Source organism: Drosophila kikkawai, chromosome 3R (assembly GCF_030179895.1).
Source record: "Drosophila kikkawai strain 14028-0561.14 chromosome 3R, DkikHiC1v2, whole genome shotgun sequence".
Taxonomy (NCBI): domain Eukaryota; kingdom Metazoa; phylum Arthropoda; class Insecta; order Diptera; family Drosophilidae; genus Drosophila; species Drosophila kikkawai.
Genome location: NC_091731.1, coordinates 18,925,974 through 18,946,986, shown reverse-complemented (window position 1 = coordinate 18,946,986; position 21,013 = coordinate 18,925,974). Strand labels below are relative to the sequence as shown.

The 21,013-nt window shown below is 44.5% G+C and overlaps 2 protein-coding genes across 10 annotated transcripts in view; both read right to left on the bottom strand.

The window, feature by feature from the left end:
- On the bottom strand, positions 1-4,445 carry LOC108075397 (carcinine transporter). 2 transcript variants are annotated; one of them, XM_017167818.3, is made up of 10 exons: positions 4,151-4,445; positions 3,451-3,966; positions 3,276-3,394; positions 2,605-2,767; positions 2,344-2,520; positions 2,129-2,278; positions 1,727-1,951; positions 1,254-1,381; positions 754-1,175; positions 1-504 (listed from the first exon to the last, which is right to left on the bottom strand). In XM_017167818.3, the coding sequence occupies exons 2-10, from the start codon at positions 3,756-3,758 to the stop codon at positions 400-402; spliced, it is 1,797 nt and encodes a 598-aa protein (XP_017023307.1). In that variant the 5' UTR covers positions 3,759-3,966; positions 4,151-4,445; the 3' UTR covers positions 1-399. The 2 variants fall into 2 exon arrangements, with proteins under 2 accessions (XP_017023307.1, XP_017023308.1); XM_017167819.3 differs by having other exon boundaries at positions 4,158-4,445.
- A 2,661-nt stretch (positions 4,446-7,106) lies between these two features.
- SKIP (Shal K[+] channel interacting protein) overlaps positions 7,107-21,013 on the bottom strand; it is a 163,364-nt gene continuing 149,457 nt past the window's right edge. For 4 of the 8 annotated variants that reach the window (XM_070286349.1, XM_070286351.1, XM_070286350.1 and 1 more), the window contains 11 exons: positions 20,792-20,848; positions 17,201-17,258; positions 16,464-16,702; positions 14,091-14,254; positions 12,463-12,544; positions 11,792-12,010; positions 10,672-10,864; positions 9,708-9,853; positions 9,323-9,597; positions 9,127-9,248; positions 7,107-8,472 (listed from right to left, as the gene is read on the bottom strand). In XM_070286349.1, coding sequence (XP_070142450.1) covers positions 8,009-8,472; positions 9,127-9,248; positions 9,323-9,597; positions 9,708-9,853; positions 10,672-10,864; positions 11,792-12,010; positions 12,463-12,544; positions 14,091-14,254; positions 16,464-16,702; positions 17,201-17,258; positions 20,792-20,848 — 2,019 coding nt within the window. In that variant the 3' untranslated portion in view covers positions 7,107-8,008. The remainder of the gene's footprint in view (positions 8,473-9,126; positions 9,249-9,322; positions 9,598-9,707; positions 9,854-10,671; positions 10,865-11,791; positions 12,011-12,462; positions 12,545-14,090; positions 14,255-16,463; positions 16,703-17,200; positions 17,259-20,791; positions 20,849-21,013) is intronic. The other 4 variants (XM_017167804.3, XM_017167810.3, XM_017167808.3 and 1 more) reach the window with 3 other exon arrangements.

The following is a 21,013-nucleotide window of genomic DNA, read 5'->3' as shown; positions in this document are numbered from 1 at the left end:
TTGCATAAATCAGGCGCCTGCCACGCATTACGCATACGCCATGTGTGCGGCGCTCGGTGGGTGGCGCGTCATTTATTAAATTAGCCACAGCATTAGCTACCCCAGCAGCCAAGGGCGGTGCGCGTCAGGTAATTTGTAAATTTCTGACAGATGCGCTGATAAACTCATTGCTGAGATTTCTGTGGGCGCGGATGGGTGATTTGTGATTTATGCGGGTCTTATTACGGCTGCCTACATAACAATACTTTATTCGCAATACTTTGGGCCAAACTTAACGTAACATCACAAGGGGAACGTGAGCGGCGAACGGGAATGGCAATGGGAATCGATTGCCGAGGCGAGGACTTCGTTCCTTTGCAGGTCTTCGAGGATACCGGGATTCGGGGATCCTTTGAGGCTTCACGGCGCCGTCTCCGAGCGTCTGAGACTGGTTAACTCCGGATGGGATGACAGGCTGTCGTCCTTTTCCATCGCCGGTGGCGGCTTCGGCAGACTGAAGAATTTCTGTAAATTAAATTTGTGAAAAATGAAATTAGGCTACGGCTGCTTTGCATAATTTAGATTATAAATTAGATGAGATAGCAAAACTCCTTCGTGGCTCATTGCTCACCGAGCGGAAGAAGGTTGAAGAACTCTTGCCACTTTGGAGAAAGTAATTAAAGCAAAGTCTTGAAGTTAAAGGCTTCGAAGATTTGTAGGTAGACTCCAAGCAACTTCTAATAAAAGTAAAGAGAAAACTCTGACTGCACTCACATCGTGTTTGCCAAAGTGACCCGCCTCCTCCATGGTGTCCGGCAGCTTCTTGTGCAGCGTCTCCGGCAGGAAGAGCGCCCCTATGCCGCCCAGCAGGAATAGAACGCCCAGGATGTAGTACGGCGCCCTGATGTCAACGGTGGTGCCCAGGTAGACCAGGTAGGGGGCCAGGACACCAATGGCATTGGCTAGAATGGTGCCCAGGGCCACGCCCGTCTGCCGCATGCAGGTGGGATAGATCTCCAGGCACTGCAGGTTCACCGTGAAGAAGGTGAGGGCGTTGAGGAACTTGATGAACGTGGCCAGGTAGATCATCAGGCTCTCGTACCGTTCATCCGTTGCGTACACAATGATGGGCAGACAGGTGACGAACGAGACGAGGAACGATATTGAGTTGGTGAAGCGCCTTCCATATGTATCGCCTGGGAAGGAGAAGAAGAATGACACTGGCTGTGATGGACTGCTCCAATCAGCGCGGCGTCACGCCCCGCAGCACTCACCCATGTAGCGGCCCACGATGTAGGCGGGAATTTCCACAATGCTCTGAAACAAAAAGTTCAGAAACGGATTGCCCGCCATGCGGGAGCTGAAGAGCACCAGCGTGAAATAGGAGACGGCCACCACGCACCTGGAAAAAACGGACCAGAGTCGGCAGTTAGACATGCAAATTGCTTAGCTGAAGGCACTGAGGGAAAACAATGCAATTTTAAGACTTTCTATAAAAAAAAAATAAACAGATGAGCAAGAAAATATATTTCTTAATATGAATGTAACTAATACCTAGGTTAAAAAAAATTTACAAAAACAAATTTATATTTTAGGGGGCTTAGGAAATTATCTTCTGTCTAAATTTTACTGTTTGTAGTAAATCAATGTTTGGCTTTACTTAATTTAAACTTCACTTTAACTTTGAATTATTAAGATTTTTATTCTTAATGTTAAATATTTCTCTTAGTTTATCTCTATTTCTCACCAACTGAAGCCCATGATAATGGTGTTGCGGGCCAGCCGCCAGCCGGCAAAGAGGGATGCGATGCCATAGGTGACATCCTGCTTCTCTTGACTGTAGATCTCGGCCAACTCCTTCTCGGTCATGTCGAAGCGATGCCCATTAATTTTGGCTATCTTCTGCAGCTGGACAATGGCCTCGCGGAAACGGCGCTTGCTAATAAGCCAGCGCGGAGATTCGATTACGTATCTGGAAAACATTTTACAAAATTATTGTACTTCCCAGGAGATATACCAAAATGTCCCTCTTTTGCCTTACAATCAAAATAAAGGCATTGAAATACGACTTGACCAACTAAAGAACTAATTAATGTCACAACGGAAACATACTTTATTATTAGATTTTGTTGTGCCCTGCGTGACTTACTTGGAGAAAAGCAGAACCATTGCCGTGGGCACCGAGGTGAGCCACATGAAGGAGTCCCAGTGGCGCAGCCACCAGTAAAGCAGGGGCATCAGGGTAGTGCCAATGGACCAGCCACAGCTTTGAAAGAAGGCGATCCGACTTCGGTCCTCCCTGGACACAATTTGAGGGGAGTGGGTGAGCTATAAAAGTTGGCCACAAACTTCGTTCAAACTTACTCCCGCGAGATTTCCATGCCGATAATTTGGGGCGACTGGAAGAGGCTGTTGACCGTGAGGCCCACGATGCCGGACATGATGAGGAACCACGTGTACGAGCTGGTGCACATGATGGACCCGATGCGTCCCAGGGAGCAGAAGACCACACTGATGTAGTACACGAACCTGCGTCCATAGCTAGGGCGACCGGAGAGTGGACAGATTCAATTACCGGCGCTGCCATAACTTAGTTAGGTGGGAGCGAAGTCGCGCGCTACTTACGAGTCGCCCATTTGTCCCAATATAAATGAACCGGCCACCTCCGTCACACGACCCACCACGAACACATTTGTCACGAACAAATCCTTGGCGCACACCCAGTTGTGGTCCGTGGGGATGGTGCTCTCGTACCAGGTCTTGTCGTAGCTCCAGCCGTTCTGGCAGGCTGAAACGGGGGATGGTGTGGGAGCGATGGTAATGGGAGTGGTCGTAAAATGCATTCGAGTGCAAAGTTGCAAATATTTATAAGACAGCGGAAGAGCAGCGAAACGCTGAAAGTAATTTCACCTCTAATCCGGCAAACGTATGTGTTTACTTTTCCTTGGAAGCAATTCGATAGAGTTTCGGGAGCTCAATAAATATTTGCTACAAAAGCCCAGCAATTGGTGGGGTTTAGCAGGAAAGTAATCGCATTTAAATAAATGCATAATAAAATTGTCACATGAATGGAGAATTATAATTGCCTTTGTTGGTTTTTCAAATTAATTAAATTAAAAACTATAATGAAATATCCTAAAGCAAATAATCACAAAGGAAACATTCTATATATTTTTTCGTGGTTTGTATGCTTCCAATTACCTGTTTTTTTTTTTTGAGGAAAAAGCTATTTACCTTTATTAGGTTTTCTTTTAGATTGAAAATTAAATTAATTTATTACCGTTTTTTCTACTCACTTTCTGTGTGATTCGTCCTCTGGCTATTGTTCCAGCCTGACCAATCCGTGATCTCGGAGAAATTCATGCGGAACGCCTCACAGTTGCTAAATGTTTCCCTACCCCGATTGTCGGCCTGTCTGTTGCAAAACGGGATTCAAATCACATTTTTTGGAGGCTGTTCCCAGGCACTTACTTGGGCAAGGTGATGTCCCGCCACTCCTCTAGCGAAAAGTTTGTGTTTTCCCTGCCGGGCACTGTGCACCAGTGGTCGGGTATATTGAGAGCCAGGATAATGTTCATGTAGATCATGGCTCCGCTGAAGGCCAAGCCTCCGACAAACACAAAATTGTATAAGGTCTGATAGCGGCCATGGTTGCCCGCCTTTTCCATCAACGCCTGGAAGGGATCGTTAAACTCCGACTCGTCGACATCCATCTGGGAAAACTTTCCCGAGGCCTGGGAAGCCTTGCGGCTGTTGGCCTGTTCCAGCTTGTCTCTCATTTCGCACTATTAGAAGTACGGAGTGGCTGTGCCTTAGTCCCCAGTCAGTGTCGTAGGGCCCGATAAGCAGACTAATCTTTATGGCATCTGGGCCACAGAACTCCGCTCTGATGAGGAGATTGCTCGGCAATTAGATGCGAGCGATAGCCGGGGCTTTCTAACGAGACACTTGTCGTCACACCACTTGGCGCCGGATTGTTGTTAAAATCTTTAAATGGTTAATATAAAATTTATTGAGTCATATCACTTATATTCCCAGAGAGTATTACGATTTGTTTGTTTTAAAACACACCGAAAAATTCACTTAAATTGTTTTTAGCAAATAAATCTTGAAAGATTATCCAATTGTTAAATATTTCAAAGATCGAGGTATTGTGTGATATAAAACTTACCACTTACTTTTGTTTGCACTACAGAAACAAACTTTTCATCAAATCTAAAATATTATTTATAAAATCTTCAGCACACACTTTTGTTTCCACGATGAGGTATTTAGGTTAACTTTTGAATATCCTTCTGGCTCATCCCAATCTAAGGGAAATTTGAAAATGTAAACGGTTTTGAGGAATGCGATCGCACTTTTCACATCCCGCCGCGAAACGGATAAACTTTTGACTTTGACGTCTGCGAGAGCTCATCAACTGTGGCCAACACGCGCCGGTGCTGTTCTGGCTTTTCTGGCTGCTCGAACGGCTGTGGGGCCACTTATCAGGCCAAGACGGAGCCTTATAAAATGAATTGCTGATAAGAGAACGTCTATCTGATTTACACAAATGTGTATAACCATTGCGTGGGCCAAAGAGCGGGGGGCAGGCGCTGTGAACCTGTCAAAAAAAAGGGTCTCATGTGCCAGCTTTCCCTCATTGAGCAGGTTATGTTCCGCGAATCTAATCACCTTTCTCCACTGACACTGATAAGGCCACAGTGGGTCATCATGCTAATCAGAGCGAGCGGTAATGGGCTTTTGATGGATCGGAAATTGTGGAATAGTCGTAAAAATGTTTACATTTCGATTGTTGTCCGTTGCATAAATGGAGTCTTATTGATGTCAGGCTTTTTATGGCGATTGCTCGCTTAATTTCATCTTTATGGAGGCCACAGGGCAGTAGGCTGCCTGGCCCGTAAGCCCCTCGAAAGATAAGATAGACAGAAGACAATTGCATTCGGAATACACCAACAAATCGGGGGACTAGACAAAGCAAAGACTCGCGGATAATCCTAGGTTATGAGGCTGGGAATATACGGTCTGGGGATTTTTCGACAACTCCCGCTGCACTTGCTCGAACTTTATCTGGGACTCTGTATACTTTTCACTCATGTTTCTATTTGCTGATTAAATTAGAGAAACGATTATCTTCCTGCGCTGTTTGAGCTGCTGCCGCGTTTGACTACCGACTGTGACTGCGACTGTGACTGTGACTATGCTGAAACCGAGACGAGAAAACGCCGCTGTGGCAATGAGATAGAGTCCACTTGGCTCGGTCTGTGCAAATGCAATAATATCAATTTTCATATTTTCATGTGCTGGCCGGCCGCCGGGCGAAAGACAAAAGCAATTTAACAATTTACTAAAGCACTTAAGCGCAAATTCAGTTCGGTTCCCGGCCTCCTCCCGCCCACCTAGACGCTGTAAAAGCTAAGCCCGCGACGACGACTGTCGTCGCTCTATGAATAAACATCACCAGCAGCAGCTGCTATAGATCTCTGGGATAAGGAGTGGATCTGTAAATTTAATCAGACCAGATTACGTCCGCGGTGTGCTGCTAATCTATTGACTGTCACCGACACCGGCCAGTCACTATGGCGTTCATCTGAGCGTGTCGCAGACTCAAGGGTTCCTGGTTCGGAGAATCGTTTACATTTCAGCCGAGTGTCGGGCGACCTCCAATTGCCGTCCAAATTGCTTCTTGAAGCGGTCTCCTTTGCCTGATCAAAAGCTGCTGGAGGGGGGACCTTAAGTAGTAGTGCTCTAGCCCATCGAAAGAGGGATGAGCCAAGGGTATGGGAAAGTCAGAGCCAATGAAAGTAAATGGGCGGTAATGATCGCTGCTAAAAATATGTACATCCCAGTCCAAGCCCAATAATAACACTTCAAGGAGTCAAGTACTTTTTAGATATGTTCATTTTTATTTAAAGAATTTTACTTTGATTTATGCATAAACACGAATCATAGTTCTCCACTTTGCTTTGTTTTTGAAAATTTCTTCTAAAATTTACTGAACTCTGAATAGCTTAGTTTGCGCTCTCGTTTTACGGTGTGTGTTAATGGAAATTTACTTTCTTTTCGTTTTGTTTACTTGCATTTGTAATGTGTTGACTTAATAATCAATTTTGTGGCTCCTTGTTGGGTTAAACTTTAATATTGCTTATATATTCTGTCTTTAAATTACATCATTTTACAGTGATAATTAGAAAATGCTAGCCATGCCGAGTGTTGTTTACGCCTCTCACCTCGCCTCTAAATATATATAAATATTCATTTGTTGACTTTATTACAATTTACAGTTGAAACACTTAAATGTAATTTGGATAGTTAAATTTAAAAATGCCTATAATCGTTATTCCCTCTCGTAATCCGTCCATCGTCCACCTTCTTCTGGCTGTAACACGTGCGATTTCTTCGGTTGTTTAAATTTGATTTAATTTGGGATTAGAGTTAATTGAGTTACCATACGAATATCGATATCTTATGCTCACAAAATATGTTCAGGTTTAATTTACGTTCTGAGTAGAAGTCGAAGCGTATTCCAAATAAACTCATTTACATTTAGTCAATTGCTATATTATATTTAGATGCTCTACGCTATATGCTATGCTCTAGTATGTATTTTAATCAGTTGAAATTTGTATTATTTGTAGTGGTTGTGCCGTGATAAATACTCCCTCATTTATTTAACTAATCGATAGAAACTGATTAAAAACATTTGCGCTGCCTGACTAATTTCATTGTCTGCTTTTGATTATCGCTAAATCTTGATATCTACCATAAGGGTCGTAGTACTAGAACCTAACTGAATCGCCGTCCCAAATATGTACAAACCATTCGGACAGGCAACTCGGGCTACGATTGAAAATATTGCTTAGCGTACATTACATATCTTGCTCGATTTGGCAATTTTCGGCAGTTATTTATACAAGTTTCTCTGACGGACTGGCATTTACATTATACATTTTACACTTGTACGATTATCGATTATTAACAAATTAAAATTAGTTTCGAATGGCAGTTGGTGTTCTGTTCTTCTCGTGTTTTATGTTAAAATACTTTGTTTCCTTGTTAAAATTGAATTGGTCTATTGCTTCTGCACTCGGGTTAGTGCCTTAAAAATAGGAATCGACTTCATTGTGTGTGTGTGTGTGGAAACGAATAATATATATATATATATATAAAATGCAATTCAAGTTGGACGTTTCACAATATCACGTTGAGAAATATGCACACGCAAAGCAGCTGAACGGCAAACAAATGGCAAATCAAACAAGTCGCATTCAGCAGCCTGAGGCCAACTAAAAACAGTCAAAGCATTTCAAACATTTTCCGCCACATCCCTGGGTATGTATATGAAATTTCTCTTCTTTTTTCGGCAGACGTGTGTGTATATAATAATAAGTCTGTGTTCTTTGTATAAATACGTGTTAGATATCTGTGTAAATGCCAACATTATCGGAGGAAGGATTGACTGACTCTGACTAACTCTGCCCCGCCCGCGCCCCAACCCCCTGCCACTATTCCGCTCCTGTTCCCGTTCCCTAACTGTCTGTCTATCTCTCTCTATACATACTATACATTTGAACTGAAAGACGCATGTTGGCCTTTTGTTTTCACTATCGAATCACAGCAATTGAAATACACTTAACTCAACGGGAGACTAAACTAAGAACTTGATGTAGTAAATGGGTTATTGATCCTCCTGTCTGTCGTCCTGATCCTGCAGCAGCTGCACTCCGACTCCGCTGCCCGCTCCGCCGCTGCCGTTCCCGCTAACGCTGCTTCCCGTCGTATTCTTGCGCAGATGATTGCGCAGCATCACTAGGTTCCGGTTGAGCGGCAGATTGCTGGACAGTCCGGCCGAGTTGGAGGAGGAGGAGCTCGGAGCATGTGGCAGCGTGTTGCATATGTTTCCCAGCGGCGCTGAATGGGCTGTAGGTGAGGTGGCGGACATTCCATGGGGCGTAAGGGTTCCCATGCCCATGCCCATCCCCGAGCCCACGCCCAGCAGCAACTCGTGGGCCAGTATGGTGGGCAAATGTTAAGTGCTGCTCTTTAGCGGACCCGATGATAGCGAACTGCTGCTGACGCCCGAGTCGCTCGACTTCTCGCTAAGCCCTCCACGCGTGAGCGTATCGTCCGCCATAAGGCCGCCGCCGCCGAGAAAGGACTTCTTGCCCACGCGTCCTCCGCCCGGCAGTGTGGCCTTAAAGGGATTGTCCTTGCAGCGCCTGGCGCTCTCCACGCGCTTCATGATCTCGCTGGAACACTTGGTCACCACGTCGTCCAGACTGTTGGACTCGTCCGTTGAGTTCACCGCCTGCGTTGGTGTCTGCGAACTGGGCAGCGGTGATCCCTCGTAGCAGCCGGAGTCGCGGGGAAAGTGCCGTCGGCCAAAGGGCGAAGCTCCATGCTTGATATTGATGTTGTTCAGGCGGGCCTCGTCGTTCTCCGAGCTGGAGCCGGCTATGTCCACGTCGGAGCCTGTGCGGGTGAAATTTGTAGCTGTGAGTATTGGTGGGTGTGTAAGTGGGTGTGGGGTGTGGGTGGAGTGTTGAATACGAGGTGAGAGAGCGGGTTAGGTTGGGTAAACATCAATTTAGCTGGCTTATTTAGGCAGTGAGTCTCACGCATAAAAGGGCCAGAGCAGGTAAAGACTTCAAGCTGCGTTACTAACTCGAATTTATGGCTGCATAAAAGTTATCGCCAACTGCTGTTTTATACGCCCAACGTGATGAGAGAACCGAGTAAAAGGCACTTTATCTGTTGCCAATAAAATTACGATTTGAAAACTGTACTTTATGGGCAATCGTGATTAGGAATTTCACAATTTTCCTTCAGAATTACGCTTTTTGAAATCTAATTTGGTAATGTGAAATTGAATTAGGAATTGTATTGGTATTTTACAACTTGAAAAACGGAGTTTAATGAAAAGAAAATGAATGATGCTTTACTTAAAATAATTTCTAAATAATTTAACAAGTTGGCAAAGTCATTACTTCTAACTTTAATACAAAAGATTTGACTCAATTCCTATTAAAACTTTAGTTTTAATAATTTCTTCAACCTGTTTTTCCCCTATTATCCGCAAGACTTCACTCTTCTATCGTAGCCAGTAGGTTAAAGGTTACTAAAGGTTTTTCTGGAATCTAGACTTACATTCAATGTCATGCAGCAGCTGCACAGCCGTCAGCAGCTTGGCGCGATGCTCCTGGTTGAGGATGCCCAGGTAATCGAGATCGGCGGGCTCCAGCTCCTTGAACAGCTCCAGGTCCTCGTAGCTGCAAATGGAACGATAGGTGAAACAATCCAACAAAAATATTGTTGGTAAATTTGTTTCATCTACACCACTTACCCGTTGAGCACGAACACGGAGGTGTACTCCTTGAGGCCAATGCGAATCAGTAGATCCTCCACCGAGCAGGGTCCTCCACCATTGTTGCTGCTGCCATTGCCGGGATTATTACCCAGCCGGGAGCCGGGGGCCAGGGTCTTGCTGCTCGAGTTCTTCATGCGCTGCTCTGGCAGCACCTCCACGTTGATGAACTTGAAGTGGCCCACGCGGCCGTGGCATCGTCCCTTCCAGATGCCCGAGGCATTCATTGATAGAACATCGATAAGCTCGCCCTTCTGCAAATGGTAGAAGAGTGATTGGATTAGCATGCTTCATGAACTCTCTTTACGCTCCTTGAAAAATAAAATAATATCGCCAAGAGCTGCTAATCCGCCAGGTAGCTCACCTTGAATTTCAACGCCTCCTTGTCGTAGGGATTGGGCAAACTATCCACGAGGGCCTTGGCCTTGCAGATGCTGCTGACCATCGAGGTGCGATCCTCGGCCGAAATCGAGCTGTGTGGACTGCCGGGACGTACCAGGGCCTGGGTGCCTGTGGACGAGAGGATTTTGGGGAGGATTGATAAATATTTACCCAGCTCTTTGGGTTCAAAGTTTGTCGTCCTGTCGAATTTCCAATTAATGCGCCCACAGCCAATTAGCCGCAGGACCCTAGGAATTCACTACGGGTAAACACTTTGGCCCATGCATGCCTAAGCTCGCACTCATTCGTTTGGTTAATTAAAAACTTTTCAAATATTTTCACACACACAGAGAGAGACTTGGCCCCGAAAATATTCAAATATGCACTTGAAGTTTCCCATTATTTTTCTGTGCTCTGTTGTTTTCTTTGCGTTGGTTTTTTGTTTGGTTTTGGACCGGGCTAATCCTTGCTTTGTATCCTGGCCACACGAAAAATAAAGTATTTTTCCTTGCACTTTTCAAAAGTTGCCAGCAGCAATGCTCCTCCACCGATGTTGCCTTTTATTTTTGGGCAAAAGTTTTGTTCATTAAAAAGGAAGCGGTTGCCCTTCATTTAACCACGCCCCAGACATTGCAATCTGCAGTGGCAGAGCACTTGCCCTCCTTTGGGGGCGGCAGCAAGTGCATTAAAAATTCATTAAGTTGGCAAAATTTGAAGGAGCAACAAAAAACCGCAACAAGAACTACAGCTGTTAATAGACCAATATGCAACCAGCCAGGCAGGCAGCCTGGGAGCCAGCAAGGCAGTCTGGGAATTTTTCCAGGGCCAGCGGAAGGAGCCAGAGACTCAGACAGGAGCAACAGACAAAATCAAACCCGAAAACTCTAAATTGCAAGCTCAGACAAAGATACACACAATCTCCCTTGCAGCACAATTTGTGTACTTACTCGAACCGGAAGCGCTGGGCAAACTTTCCACGGAGCTGGCCGAGCAGGCGAACGCCTGATCGCTCATGCTGCCACGGTCGGTATTATCTTGGGAATTGCTGAAATCCCTCGACGTATCCTTTGTGGCAACAAAGTTTCGTCCATTCTCATTAAATGCGCCAATATCCTTTGCCGAGCTACGCATCTCGCCCGACTAACAAACCAGACCAAACCAATCCGAGTCGAAGTGAAAGTTGTCCATACATATATTTTTTTTATTTTGCCGTCGTCGTCGCAATAAATTGCATGTTGAAGGGTAGCAGCAGTGGCAGAACAGAGAAAGTATGAAAGTTTTGTTAGTTAAATCATTAAAAAGTTTAAAACGAACATACCGATACGCCGCCGAGCAGGAGAAGGATGGATGAGACATGGCTTTGTGTACACAGAAACAAATACTAACTACAACTTTGATCATATATGCTGGGATTTAATTAATACTAGAGAAAGCACAGATTTTTAACTGAATATTTGCTTATTAAAACTATGGTTTCTGGTTCGTAATTAGAAATCTTAACCTTAATATTTTATGTACTTAAAAACCAAGTTATTGTTTCATGTGTTTCTGTTTTATTTTGTAACCTTGACTGCTTGGCTTCTAAGGCTCCTAAGCCTAAGCCTCCTGCTGGATCTACCAAACTTTACTCATCACTTTTTGTATTTTTTTTTTTGGTAGGCCTCGCGAGCAGCCTAGAAAGTTGGTCGAAATAAACTTTCGCTTTTACCACTTGCTGGCTGCCAGGAGGAGGCCTGTGCACGCGGCCATAAAAACTCATTAAAATGGCATTTGCATTTAGAGTGCATGCCGAGGCAAAGAGTTCAAGTCGAGGCCCATTATGAGGCCTAGTTGAAGCCAATTGCATATGCAAAGCGCCGTTGGCCAATGGCTAATTACATTTTCGCTGGGTAACCACGGTGTGTGTCAACAAAATCTCCGTGGCTGCTGCATCTACACTTGGCAAAAGCCAACGGAAATGCAAATGCAAATGCACTTGACCAGCTCCTCCATGGAGATCCAGCCAGCTCGTACCCTTCCGTCTCCATCTGCGAAGGCTTAGTCGGCATTAGCGTTTAATTAACTTACATGATGCACCGTGGCCTTTTGGCAAATGGTGTTCGCCTTGCCATGTGGCAGTCCGTTCTTTTTGGCTTTGGCCGCCAACAGGCTGGGTGGCAGGCATCCATGGCCCCTGGTGGCTCCGATGTCCTCGTAATCCGACGAAGGGCTGGGCGAAAGCGATGGCGACTCCCCGATTCCGCCGCTTAGCGTCCGGTAGCGGGCCGTGCAATTGTTGGTGCCGATCTGTGGGCAGGGAGGAGAAAAGCGGATTGAGTGCGTCGTTGCCATATTAGCCAAGTCGGCGAGGGCAAGTCAACTTTGCAAATGAAATGGTCGACCAATCTCATTTTCCGAAGCTCGTATTCCGACAGCGTTTAGCTGGCTTAAGTGCCAACTCCAGCTCCAAAGCCAGCTGCAGTTCCGAAAGGAAAACAAGGAGAAATAAGCACGGAAGCAGAGGAACAACTTGGCTAAAAAGCTTTTTCAGTTTCTGTGTTTTCGTTTTTATTTCTCCCTATCTACGTGCATTCCCGGCTATCGTCCATTTTCGACCAGACCGAAAGCGAAGTTTGTTTGTCACAAAGAGCACTTAATCAATTTAGACGCATTCAGATGCAGCTGGAGTTGGAGTTAGAGTTGGGGCTGAAAGTTAAATGAGCCCGATCCAGTCGGGGAAAAGGGACTCTGGCACTTACCGACACCGCACTGAGCCTGGAGGTAACGCTTTGGAGGTCTGAGATGGAGCCCGCATAGTCGCCGCTCTCACGATCATGAGATCTGAAATAGGAAGTATAAATGTAAGAAAAATGTATTTTAAATTTTGTATTTGCTTAAAAATATTTGAAATCCTACAGATATAAATTACCATTCAATTTGAACCTCCTTTCTCCGCCTTGTCAATCGGCTCAAAATTGCCCCTGACAATGGCCAAGAATAACTTTAAACTCGTGGGTGGCAAACATTTTGGGGGGCAAACAATAACCGAAGTGGCAGAAGGTGTTGGGGCCGAGAGGTTGGCCTGGGACACCGACCCGACCCGAGGTCGAGTGGCAAACAAAGGTCATATAAATAAATACTTGATATCTTTTTCTTATTTTTCCCTGGCTGATTTTTCCTTTGCCATTTCAGATTTTCACTTTTGGTTGCCTTTGCTGTTTGTTTTCCACCTTCCCTTTTCCCATTTCCCCACTTTCCAGCTCGTATTTTCCCGCATTTCGTGAGAAGGAAAAGTTTTCTTTGCGTTTGCCTCGCCGTTAGGGGGCCCCAGCGGCGTACGAGGCGTATAAGTTATTTCAGCAAGTCCTTTGTATGCGTACGTGTGGAAAACGCAACTCGACAATGGAGAGGCAGAGCGGCTTCCTCTCTCGCTCCTGCTGTCTACCTAGAGCTGGCTGATTGAGGAGCTGCCTGCTACTCTGACTTGTGGATTGGCGTTGAAGTAGCAATAATGCCATTTCATTCAAGTGTCGTGGCTTGTCTCTGTCTTGCTCTTATTGGTTTTGACCCCGTGGCAGGGAAGGGAAGGGAAGGGAATTCGGGATCCAGGATCTGGGATCCGGGTTCCCTGTACAGCGAGTGTGGCATGCGTAACAATATGAAATTGATGACTTTCGCTCCGATGCGTTTCGATATGTGTGCCGTCTGCCAGTCAAGTTCGCTCGTCACTCACTCAGTCACTCACTCACTAATTCCCTCATTCATACCTTCGTTCAGCGATTCATTCGTTCATTCATTCATTCATTTCACTGGCTGCAGACCCTCGATAACCGCACTAATGAAGTGAAGTCTACCCTTTTTTCTGGCTTTTTCTCCTGCCAACTGTCTGTCTGGGGCCTGGGTGCCATCCTTTGACGCACCTTTTCAGATTGACAAATAAATTCGAGATGCCAGACTTGAGCTGTTTGATTGCTTTCGCTTTGGTCAGCTATTAGTGTTTGCTGGTCCAAATGTTTGGCCTTTTCACGGCGGACTGGGCACATTTGTGGCCCAGTTTTATGGTTCAATGATCACCTCCCTCCTTGGCCTTTGAAGTGGGCAGGAAAAAAGGGGAAAAAAAGATTCGAAAAAGGGTTCGGCAATTGTTGTTTGCCATATCATAACTGCCCACTCCTGCTCACGCCCCGCCCCATCATCATTGTCGTCGTCAGAAATCTGAAATCCGAGGACGAGGACGAGGTCGGAGGCTGGACCATTTTATTTATTAATGCGCCACCTTCGTGTCGGCCCTTTGGCCATAAACTCAACTGCAAATAATAATGGCAATCAACAACCAGGACTGCCGCCCCCTTAACCCCCCACATCCGCTCCCGCGGGCTGTACTCACCTGGCGTGCGTTAAGGGTATTATTGTCGGTGGATTTGGCGGCTGCTGCGGCACGATAAGACCTCTACGCGGCGGTCCACGTTGCGGCAATGAAATATCTCCGGCGGATCTTAATGAAATTACGCCCGTGCTCTCGCGGTTATTCGAGAAGCGCACCCGGCCACCCTGCAAAAGAAGTGGAGAGGAGAACCGTGAGTGAGGGGCATACATACACTGGGGGGAAAAACGCCATCTAAAATCGAGAATAAAATAATAGATATATATAAGAATTTTTGTGAATTTAAAATAAGATGAAATAGGTTTAGATAAAGGTAGAAATGTAGGTTTATTTGAGTTTTTAATGGCTTGAATTTCTAAAATCTATATTTCTATATCTTATTTAAACTATCTAAAACCCTGACTTTTAAAGGGTTAATTATGTAAAGAATAAAAAAAGATTCTAAAAGATTTAATTTAAAAGAAATGCAACCTATTGCTTCACTTATTTTCAAAGAAATACCTAATACCCCTAGTTAATTTCTTCTGCTGTTGTGCTTTTTCAAGATCTTTTTCCCATTTATTCTCTCCTGTTTTTCTCCGTGTACATATCCTTAACAAGAGAGCGAGATAGAGAGCCCCGTACAACATGGGGATTAGCATTCAAGTAGAATTTGTTGGCCGCTGTAGAGCAACAAAATTATGAAAAATTAACAAAGTTATAAAACTTTATGAGGCTGTGAGTGGAACAAGGAGGTATAGCGGACGGAGTGAGACAGCACGAGGAGAGAGTTTATTTGCTGTTGCTCTGCTATATTTGTTTTTGTTGCACTGATTTGCTGTGGCTGCCGGCTTCTGCTTGGAATTTTAAATTTAGTGAACGCAAATTTGGTTTCTTTTTTTATATTTTGTATTTTGCGTATGTTTGTTTGGCAACGGAAATTGCAAAGTTTTCTCGTTTTTAATTTAGGCAATGCAGCAAAGTTTTCGGGTGCGCAGGGAGCGTGGAAAAGCGTCAGAGGTCGTCCCCCTGAAAATCTGAATTCGATTTTTTGAACCCAGTGTGCCTCCTCCTCCTCGTTTGTGCCTTTCGGGTTGGTTTAATCCGCCGTATTTTCGGCATGCAGAGCTGGGAATCGGTTGGATACCGAGAGCCATGGCCATATCATGTCAAACGTTTTGCGGGTCCAGTTTCTGATCAAAGGCTGGCCCCAAACAATTCAATTTCAATGCGTTTCGGCCGCATTATCTCCGGCAAACTCCGGTCCGTTAACCTTTTCCCGAGAACCGCAAAAGTTTCATTTCGATTTTAAACAAATTTCGTGGCCACATCAAAGGGGCCCCCAAAGCAAAAGAGGCCCGGCACAAAAGGCCCCGCAAGGGGGTGGCTCGGGAGAACGCTTCAGCGTTGAGTGATTTCAATTGACTAAGAAAACAAATTCCTTCAGTCTCAGTCCTAGACCCCAATCCCGGTCTCAGAATGTCGATAACTTGCCTAATGCGTTCCGACAAAAGCGCAACTCCCCAGAACGCAGGGAAAAAGTCAAGGGGGAGCTAAGAAAATTATGCAAAAGGAAAAGTCTCAAGACGTCGCGACGTCTCTCAGAGTTTTCCCACCTCAACCCAAGCTTCGGGATCAATCCACAATCAGAGTGGGAGTCAGAGTCGAGCAAGTCAACAAGAATTATGCACTTTTTGACTGTCAATAAAAATAAAGTGAGTTCGAGTCGCAGTTTGTCCCGGAGTTATGCACACAGCCCAAGGAGCGGGCCACAAGGAAGCGTGCAAATGCCAAAGGACATGGACATACAAATCGAAGTGGGTAGAAATCAATGCGCCAGCACAAAAATATATTCAGCGTATAATTTAATAAAGCAAATAGAAGAAAAAGCCACAAAGCGAAAATCGCTGAGGAAAACCAAACTCGAGTATGAAAAAAAAAACTGAAATAGAAAAGCGGAAGCTGCTCTCCCCCTCATCGCTTTTGTGGCTGGCAAATTCCACAGAGAAATCAAAGCGGCAACCCGCTGAAATTGGTAAAGGAACTGGTATTGGATAGGGTTTGAACCTGGCGCTGGAGACCGCCGAGTAACCAGGATTAACGGCGTCACAGGATGTGGCGCATAAATTTCGAATGTGATTGCAACTGCGACAATGTTGTCGCTGCCAATACTATTTTTTTTTTCGTGTTAGAGGATGACATAACCCGCCAGGCTTCCATCTCATAGTTTGGAAAATATCTCAGACAGAAAAAAAAGGGTTTCTAGCTTAAAATTATGGTTGCTTTTACAATTTACTTTGACTTGAAAGAATTTGGTTGAATCTTTTTGGCTTAAAGTGTACCTATTAATAATGTTTAGTAATCAGAATCTAAATGTATCTTAAGAAGGACACTCACCTGAATAGTGGCCGCTGGTCCGCAGTTGAGCCCGGCCATGAGAAAATCATCGGGATCGCTCTCATAGGGCGGCTCGTCGTACCAATGACCTTGATGATGCAGCGCACTCACCGCATAATGGGCAGCTGCTCCTCCTCCGTTGCCGCCGCCACCGCCTCCTCCCATGGGTATGGCACCCAAGCCGGCGATGCCCAAGCCAACGCCCGTTCTGAGCGCCTCGTCGTACATGTACGTATCGTCTGCAAGGGGAATAAACCGAGTTTAGTGGCCGCAAGTAGGGCTCAACGATTAGGATTTGGGAAGAACTTTAAAAAGTTTTGCGAGCGCCCCGAAAAATGTGCAGAGCCAGCAGAATGGGCTGCAACACAATATTATTATACGCCACGTTGCACACAAAACTTGCAATGCCATTTGCCACATGCGAGCAGCACAAGTTGCTGCAGCACCAGCTCTGGCTACCGAGTCCGTGGTCCTTAGTCCGGGGCTTATGTTCGGATTCTGGTCCGGAAACGGACATAAGATTTTATGCTCGCTTATGCATGTGACGCTCGCCAGACGGGCGGGCGGGCAAAGCCACGCCCCATACTGCAGTTGCAACTTGCAGCAGCAGAAGCACTTCAAGTGTAAAATTCCAGGCTGCATACTTTTCGGGGTACTCGCCGAGATTTTCCCCCAAAAGCTCTTCCTCTCCAGCCTGCTCCTTGGCTTTGTTCTTTGTGCTTCTTTGTGCCACTTACCCATGCGTCCTTCGCCGCGACTCATTTGCAACAGTCCCTGTCGAATGTCACGCAAGATCTGTCAAAGATAAAAGTGATATTTCATTATTCTGTCACACGAAATTTGTCTTAATTAAAATGGAATGTGTTTGGTTTTCATTAATACAATTTAGAATGGGGAATCTAAAAGGCTACGCCTAGATTACAAATATCTCCTAGGACTCCCAAATACTTGGATAAAAAGTTAAAGTTCTTAAAAAACCCAATGCATATCCCAGCCAAAGCCAAATCGAGTTTACCCCGAAATAAATTCGGTGATCCAGTTTCCGGCAGGTCACATTTTCTCGAACCGAGACATGGACTTATTCTAATCAAGACTAATAAGCAGCCTGCTCCAACTTTATATGGTCAGAGAAAGTTGCAACTTCTCGGCATTGGCCAACTTTGGCGGCACCCTCTGCCGTCGCCGCCAGACTGACTATAACTAGATAAAACTTCTCCGTATTGAAGGCGACGCCTCCGCCCCGGGTTTGCATGCATGTTTGCTCGTATTTGGGCAGCACTTTGTCTGCATGCCAAACGTGACTGCTGTGCGAAATGAAAGGACGACCGGCGAGGACTGAGACGAGGACGAAATGTTGTCAACTTCCTCCAGCTGGCATCTTATTAGCCAAGTCAGTCAGTCAGCCAGGCTCTCGCGTAGCTGGCAAAGGCGTTAAAATTACAAAATTCCATTTGAAAACTAAAACAATTTTGCCAGCGCGCAAGCAGAACTACTAGAATGTGCTACTTGTTTCTATTTTTGTTACTTTCTTTTCTCGTTTTGTATATCTTTTTGGCATGTCCTGAGTGTCCTGCAGCATAATGGCATTCTGTGTGCGCGGCATACTAATTCCGAGAGCATATATGAAAATGTGTTCTGCCGTTAGCTAGCGAAAAGCATGCCAGGGCCAGCAAGTGAAACAGAAATAGAGGCAATAAAAGCGGGGCGCTGAAAAATTAGCTAAAAGCTTTTTTGGCCAGTCCGCATTAAAAATGCATTCAAATGGCACTGCCGGATTGTTGGGGAGTACCAGTGTGTTATATGGCCCACCCACAGCATCTGTACACACAATTGACTACACCAGTTGGCAAATTGAAATTTACGTGGCCAAGACATACGGAAACTTTTCTTGCCATTCTAATCACATCTGAGGTTCTTGGGGGTCGCCTGCCTAATTGCTGGGCCAAATGCAAGGATTCCTCTACCCCAAAAAAAGAACTTCTATCGTATACTCCCCTCATCATAAATATTTCATGTTGCTCGTAGGTACACACAACAGCAGTTTTCTTCTTTTTTTTGTTCCATTTCAGTCTAGCTTTTCCTTGCCAAAATGGAAAACAAGCTCGTGAACAGCCTCCTTTCCATGTTGGTGGATGGGGCGTTCTGCAAAAACAGCAATTACAATTAGACAAACAGAATGCTGTTTGCACAAGTTAAGCAGCAGCAGCAGGAGCAGCACTAACAACAATAAGAATGCGACACCCCAAACCATATCGCAATCCCTCCACCTCCGCACCTTTTGTGTGCTTTTCATTTATGCACAAAAATTATTGCCCTTGCTTAGGAGCAGCACACATTTTCCTGGGCTGGCAAACAGTCGACAAATTGTCGTGCAGCAACGCAGTTTGAGCGAGTACACAGGGGGAAAAGAGGTGCAAGAACCAGGCATGTCAATGAAAATCAAACCATTAGAAGAATATCCGAAAATCCGGCTCGAAAGACCAACTGATAATATTGTTTTGAAGTCTTTTATCTGTCCTGCTGTATATAGTTTATCTAAACCCTCTTTTATATATATTTTAAATTTTCTGATTTAAGGATTATCTTTATTATTTTCCCCCAATTTCTCCCTGTGCATTCGTGTCTCTGTGCTCTGCGTGTATAACTCCGCATCTGCTGTCTGCTGTGTATCCATCATTGAGCCTTGATAACTGGCATAATTAACTGGGCCGGCTGCCAAGTTGATTGAGGACGTCGAGTGCCAAGAGGGGAGATGATTTCCCTAATCGATTTGGATTTTAAGTCCAGGCTAAATGAATCTGAATGCCATTCACAAGGAGATAAATCTAGTAAATCTTGAGCTTACATTATCAATCAGAATCAGAATCAGGGACATCAGTCAACATGAAATACTTTGGTCTGCGTTTCACAACTAATTCTCTTGGCATATAAATAAATAAGTTACTCTCTTTCAGCGACACGCCCATCCATTCACACTTGGCCACACACACACAGAGCAACGAGTATTTTTATCATGTCCTTCGTTCGGACAACATTTTCAAGTGTGGAAAGTCTTGTTTTTATTTTTTTTGTATGACAGACAAAAGTTTATCATTCGCCACGTTGCACTTCATTGTTTTTGTTGGTCCTGCTTTTGGTGCCAGTGCCAGGCTCAGTGTTGGTGTATGTGTGTGTGTATCTATGTGCTTAACATTTTGTCTGCGTCTGTTTTGCATGTTTGCTCGCACATTTATTTTGGAGGGCCGAGAGAAGGGAAGTGGAACTGGGACAGAGCTTTTTGGGTTTGGTCTTCGGCTTTTATGCCTTGGAATAATTGCTGTTTTTATATCAAATATTTTTAATAGCTTTTTTAATTGGCTTGTGCATGCAGAAGTCGTAGCATTTATATTGCAAATACAAATAAGAACTCAAACAGTGCATGACGCAACTATAAGGCGCTTGCGAGAGCGTACGTATATATTTAATTTGACACTGAAATTTGTATGAGTGTGGCTTTGACATAAATGGGAAAAATTATAAGAGAAAAGTTGGTAATACACGTTTTATGATGTCTATGTTTATGGTTAATGTGTTTAGTCTGAAACTTAGGTATCCTAAGGCAACTTAGAGAGTTTCGTTTTTATTAGAGTAAGGCCATTAATATTATAATAATATTTAGTTATTTTTTCTATTAAATGTACAGTTTCTTATAAGGCCAGATATGCAACTGTTTCAGCTATTCTTCTTGAGTATTCAATCTAAATTCACCGAAACACCACCATATTGCAGCTAGAATTACTTGGGAATTCTAAGACTGTTTCCTTTTTTATCTATCTATTGCAGCTCCAATATTTTGGGAATTCTAATACTGTTTCCTATCTAATTTTTACTTAAATTTAAATTTATGTTAACTAATATTTTAATGACATTTTTCCCCAAGCATTCTCACACCGAAACGCACTGTATCTACATCCTGAGCTGTAGGGCAAACACAACCTTTCAGCCTGTACGATTGCAACAGTTCTTTCTGCTTGTGTATTTAGTGCATGAAAATGTAAGGCTATGGAGTCTGTGAAATAAATAGAGCAGGCTTCAAGGCATAGGAATTGCCAGAACGTCTCGCTCACCCTTTGGGCCAAGAGTGTTTTATGTTTATTTAATTTGTGAAAAGTGCCCGGAACAAATAGGCTTGATTTATTCCTGGCCAACAACAGCAACGCAAATGTTTGCCATTCGCATTTATCAATTTTGGGAATGGACATCTTGAATGCATAAATCTTGGTCCTTGCGGTGGCAGTGGCCGGGATGCGAGTATCTAAATATATTTGGACATGTTTCAAGTCACTTACCTCCTCGTGTTCACGCTGGAATTTTTCCTTTTTCCGCATGGCCTCCTGCACTTTCAACTGCAATTGGAAAATTGTTGTCGTTTACTGAGTGACTTTTTTTATTTATGGATGCGGCAACTAATTTCTTGGTAAATGAAAATTTTAAAGTATACTTTTGGGTTGCAAATGGAAGAGATAGCCCACGAAAGGGGGCTGTTTTTCTGAAGGGGGAGTGTGCTAGAG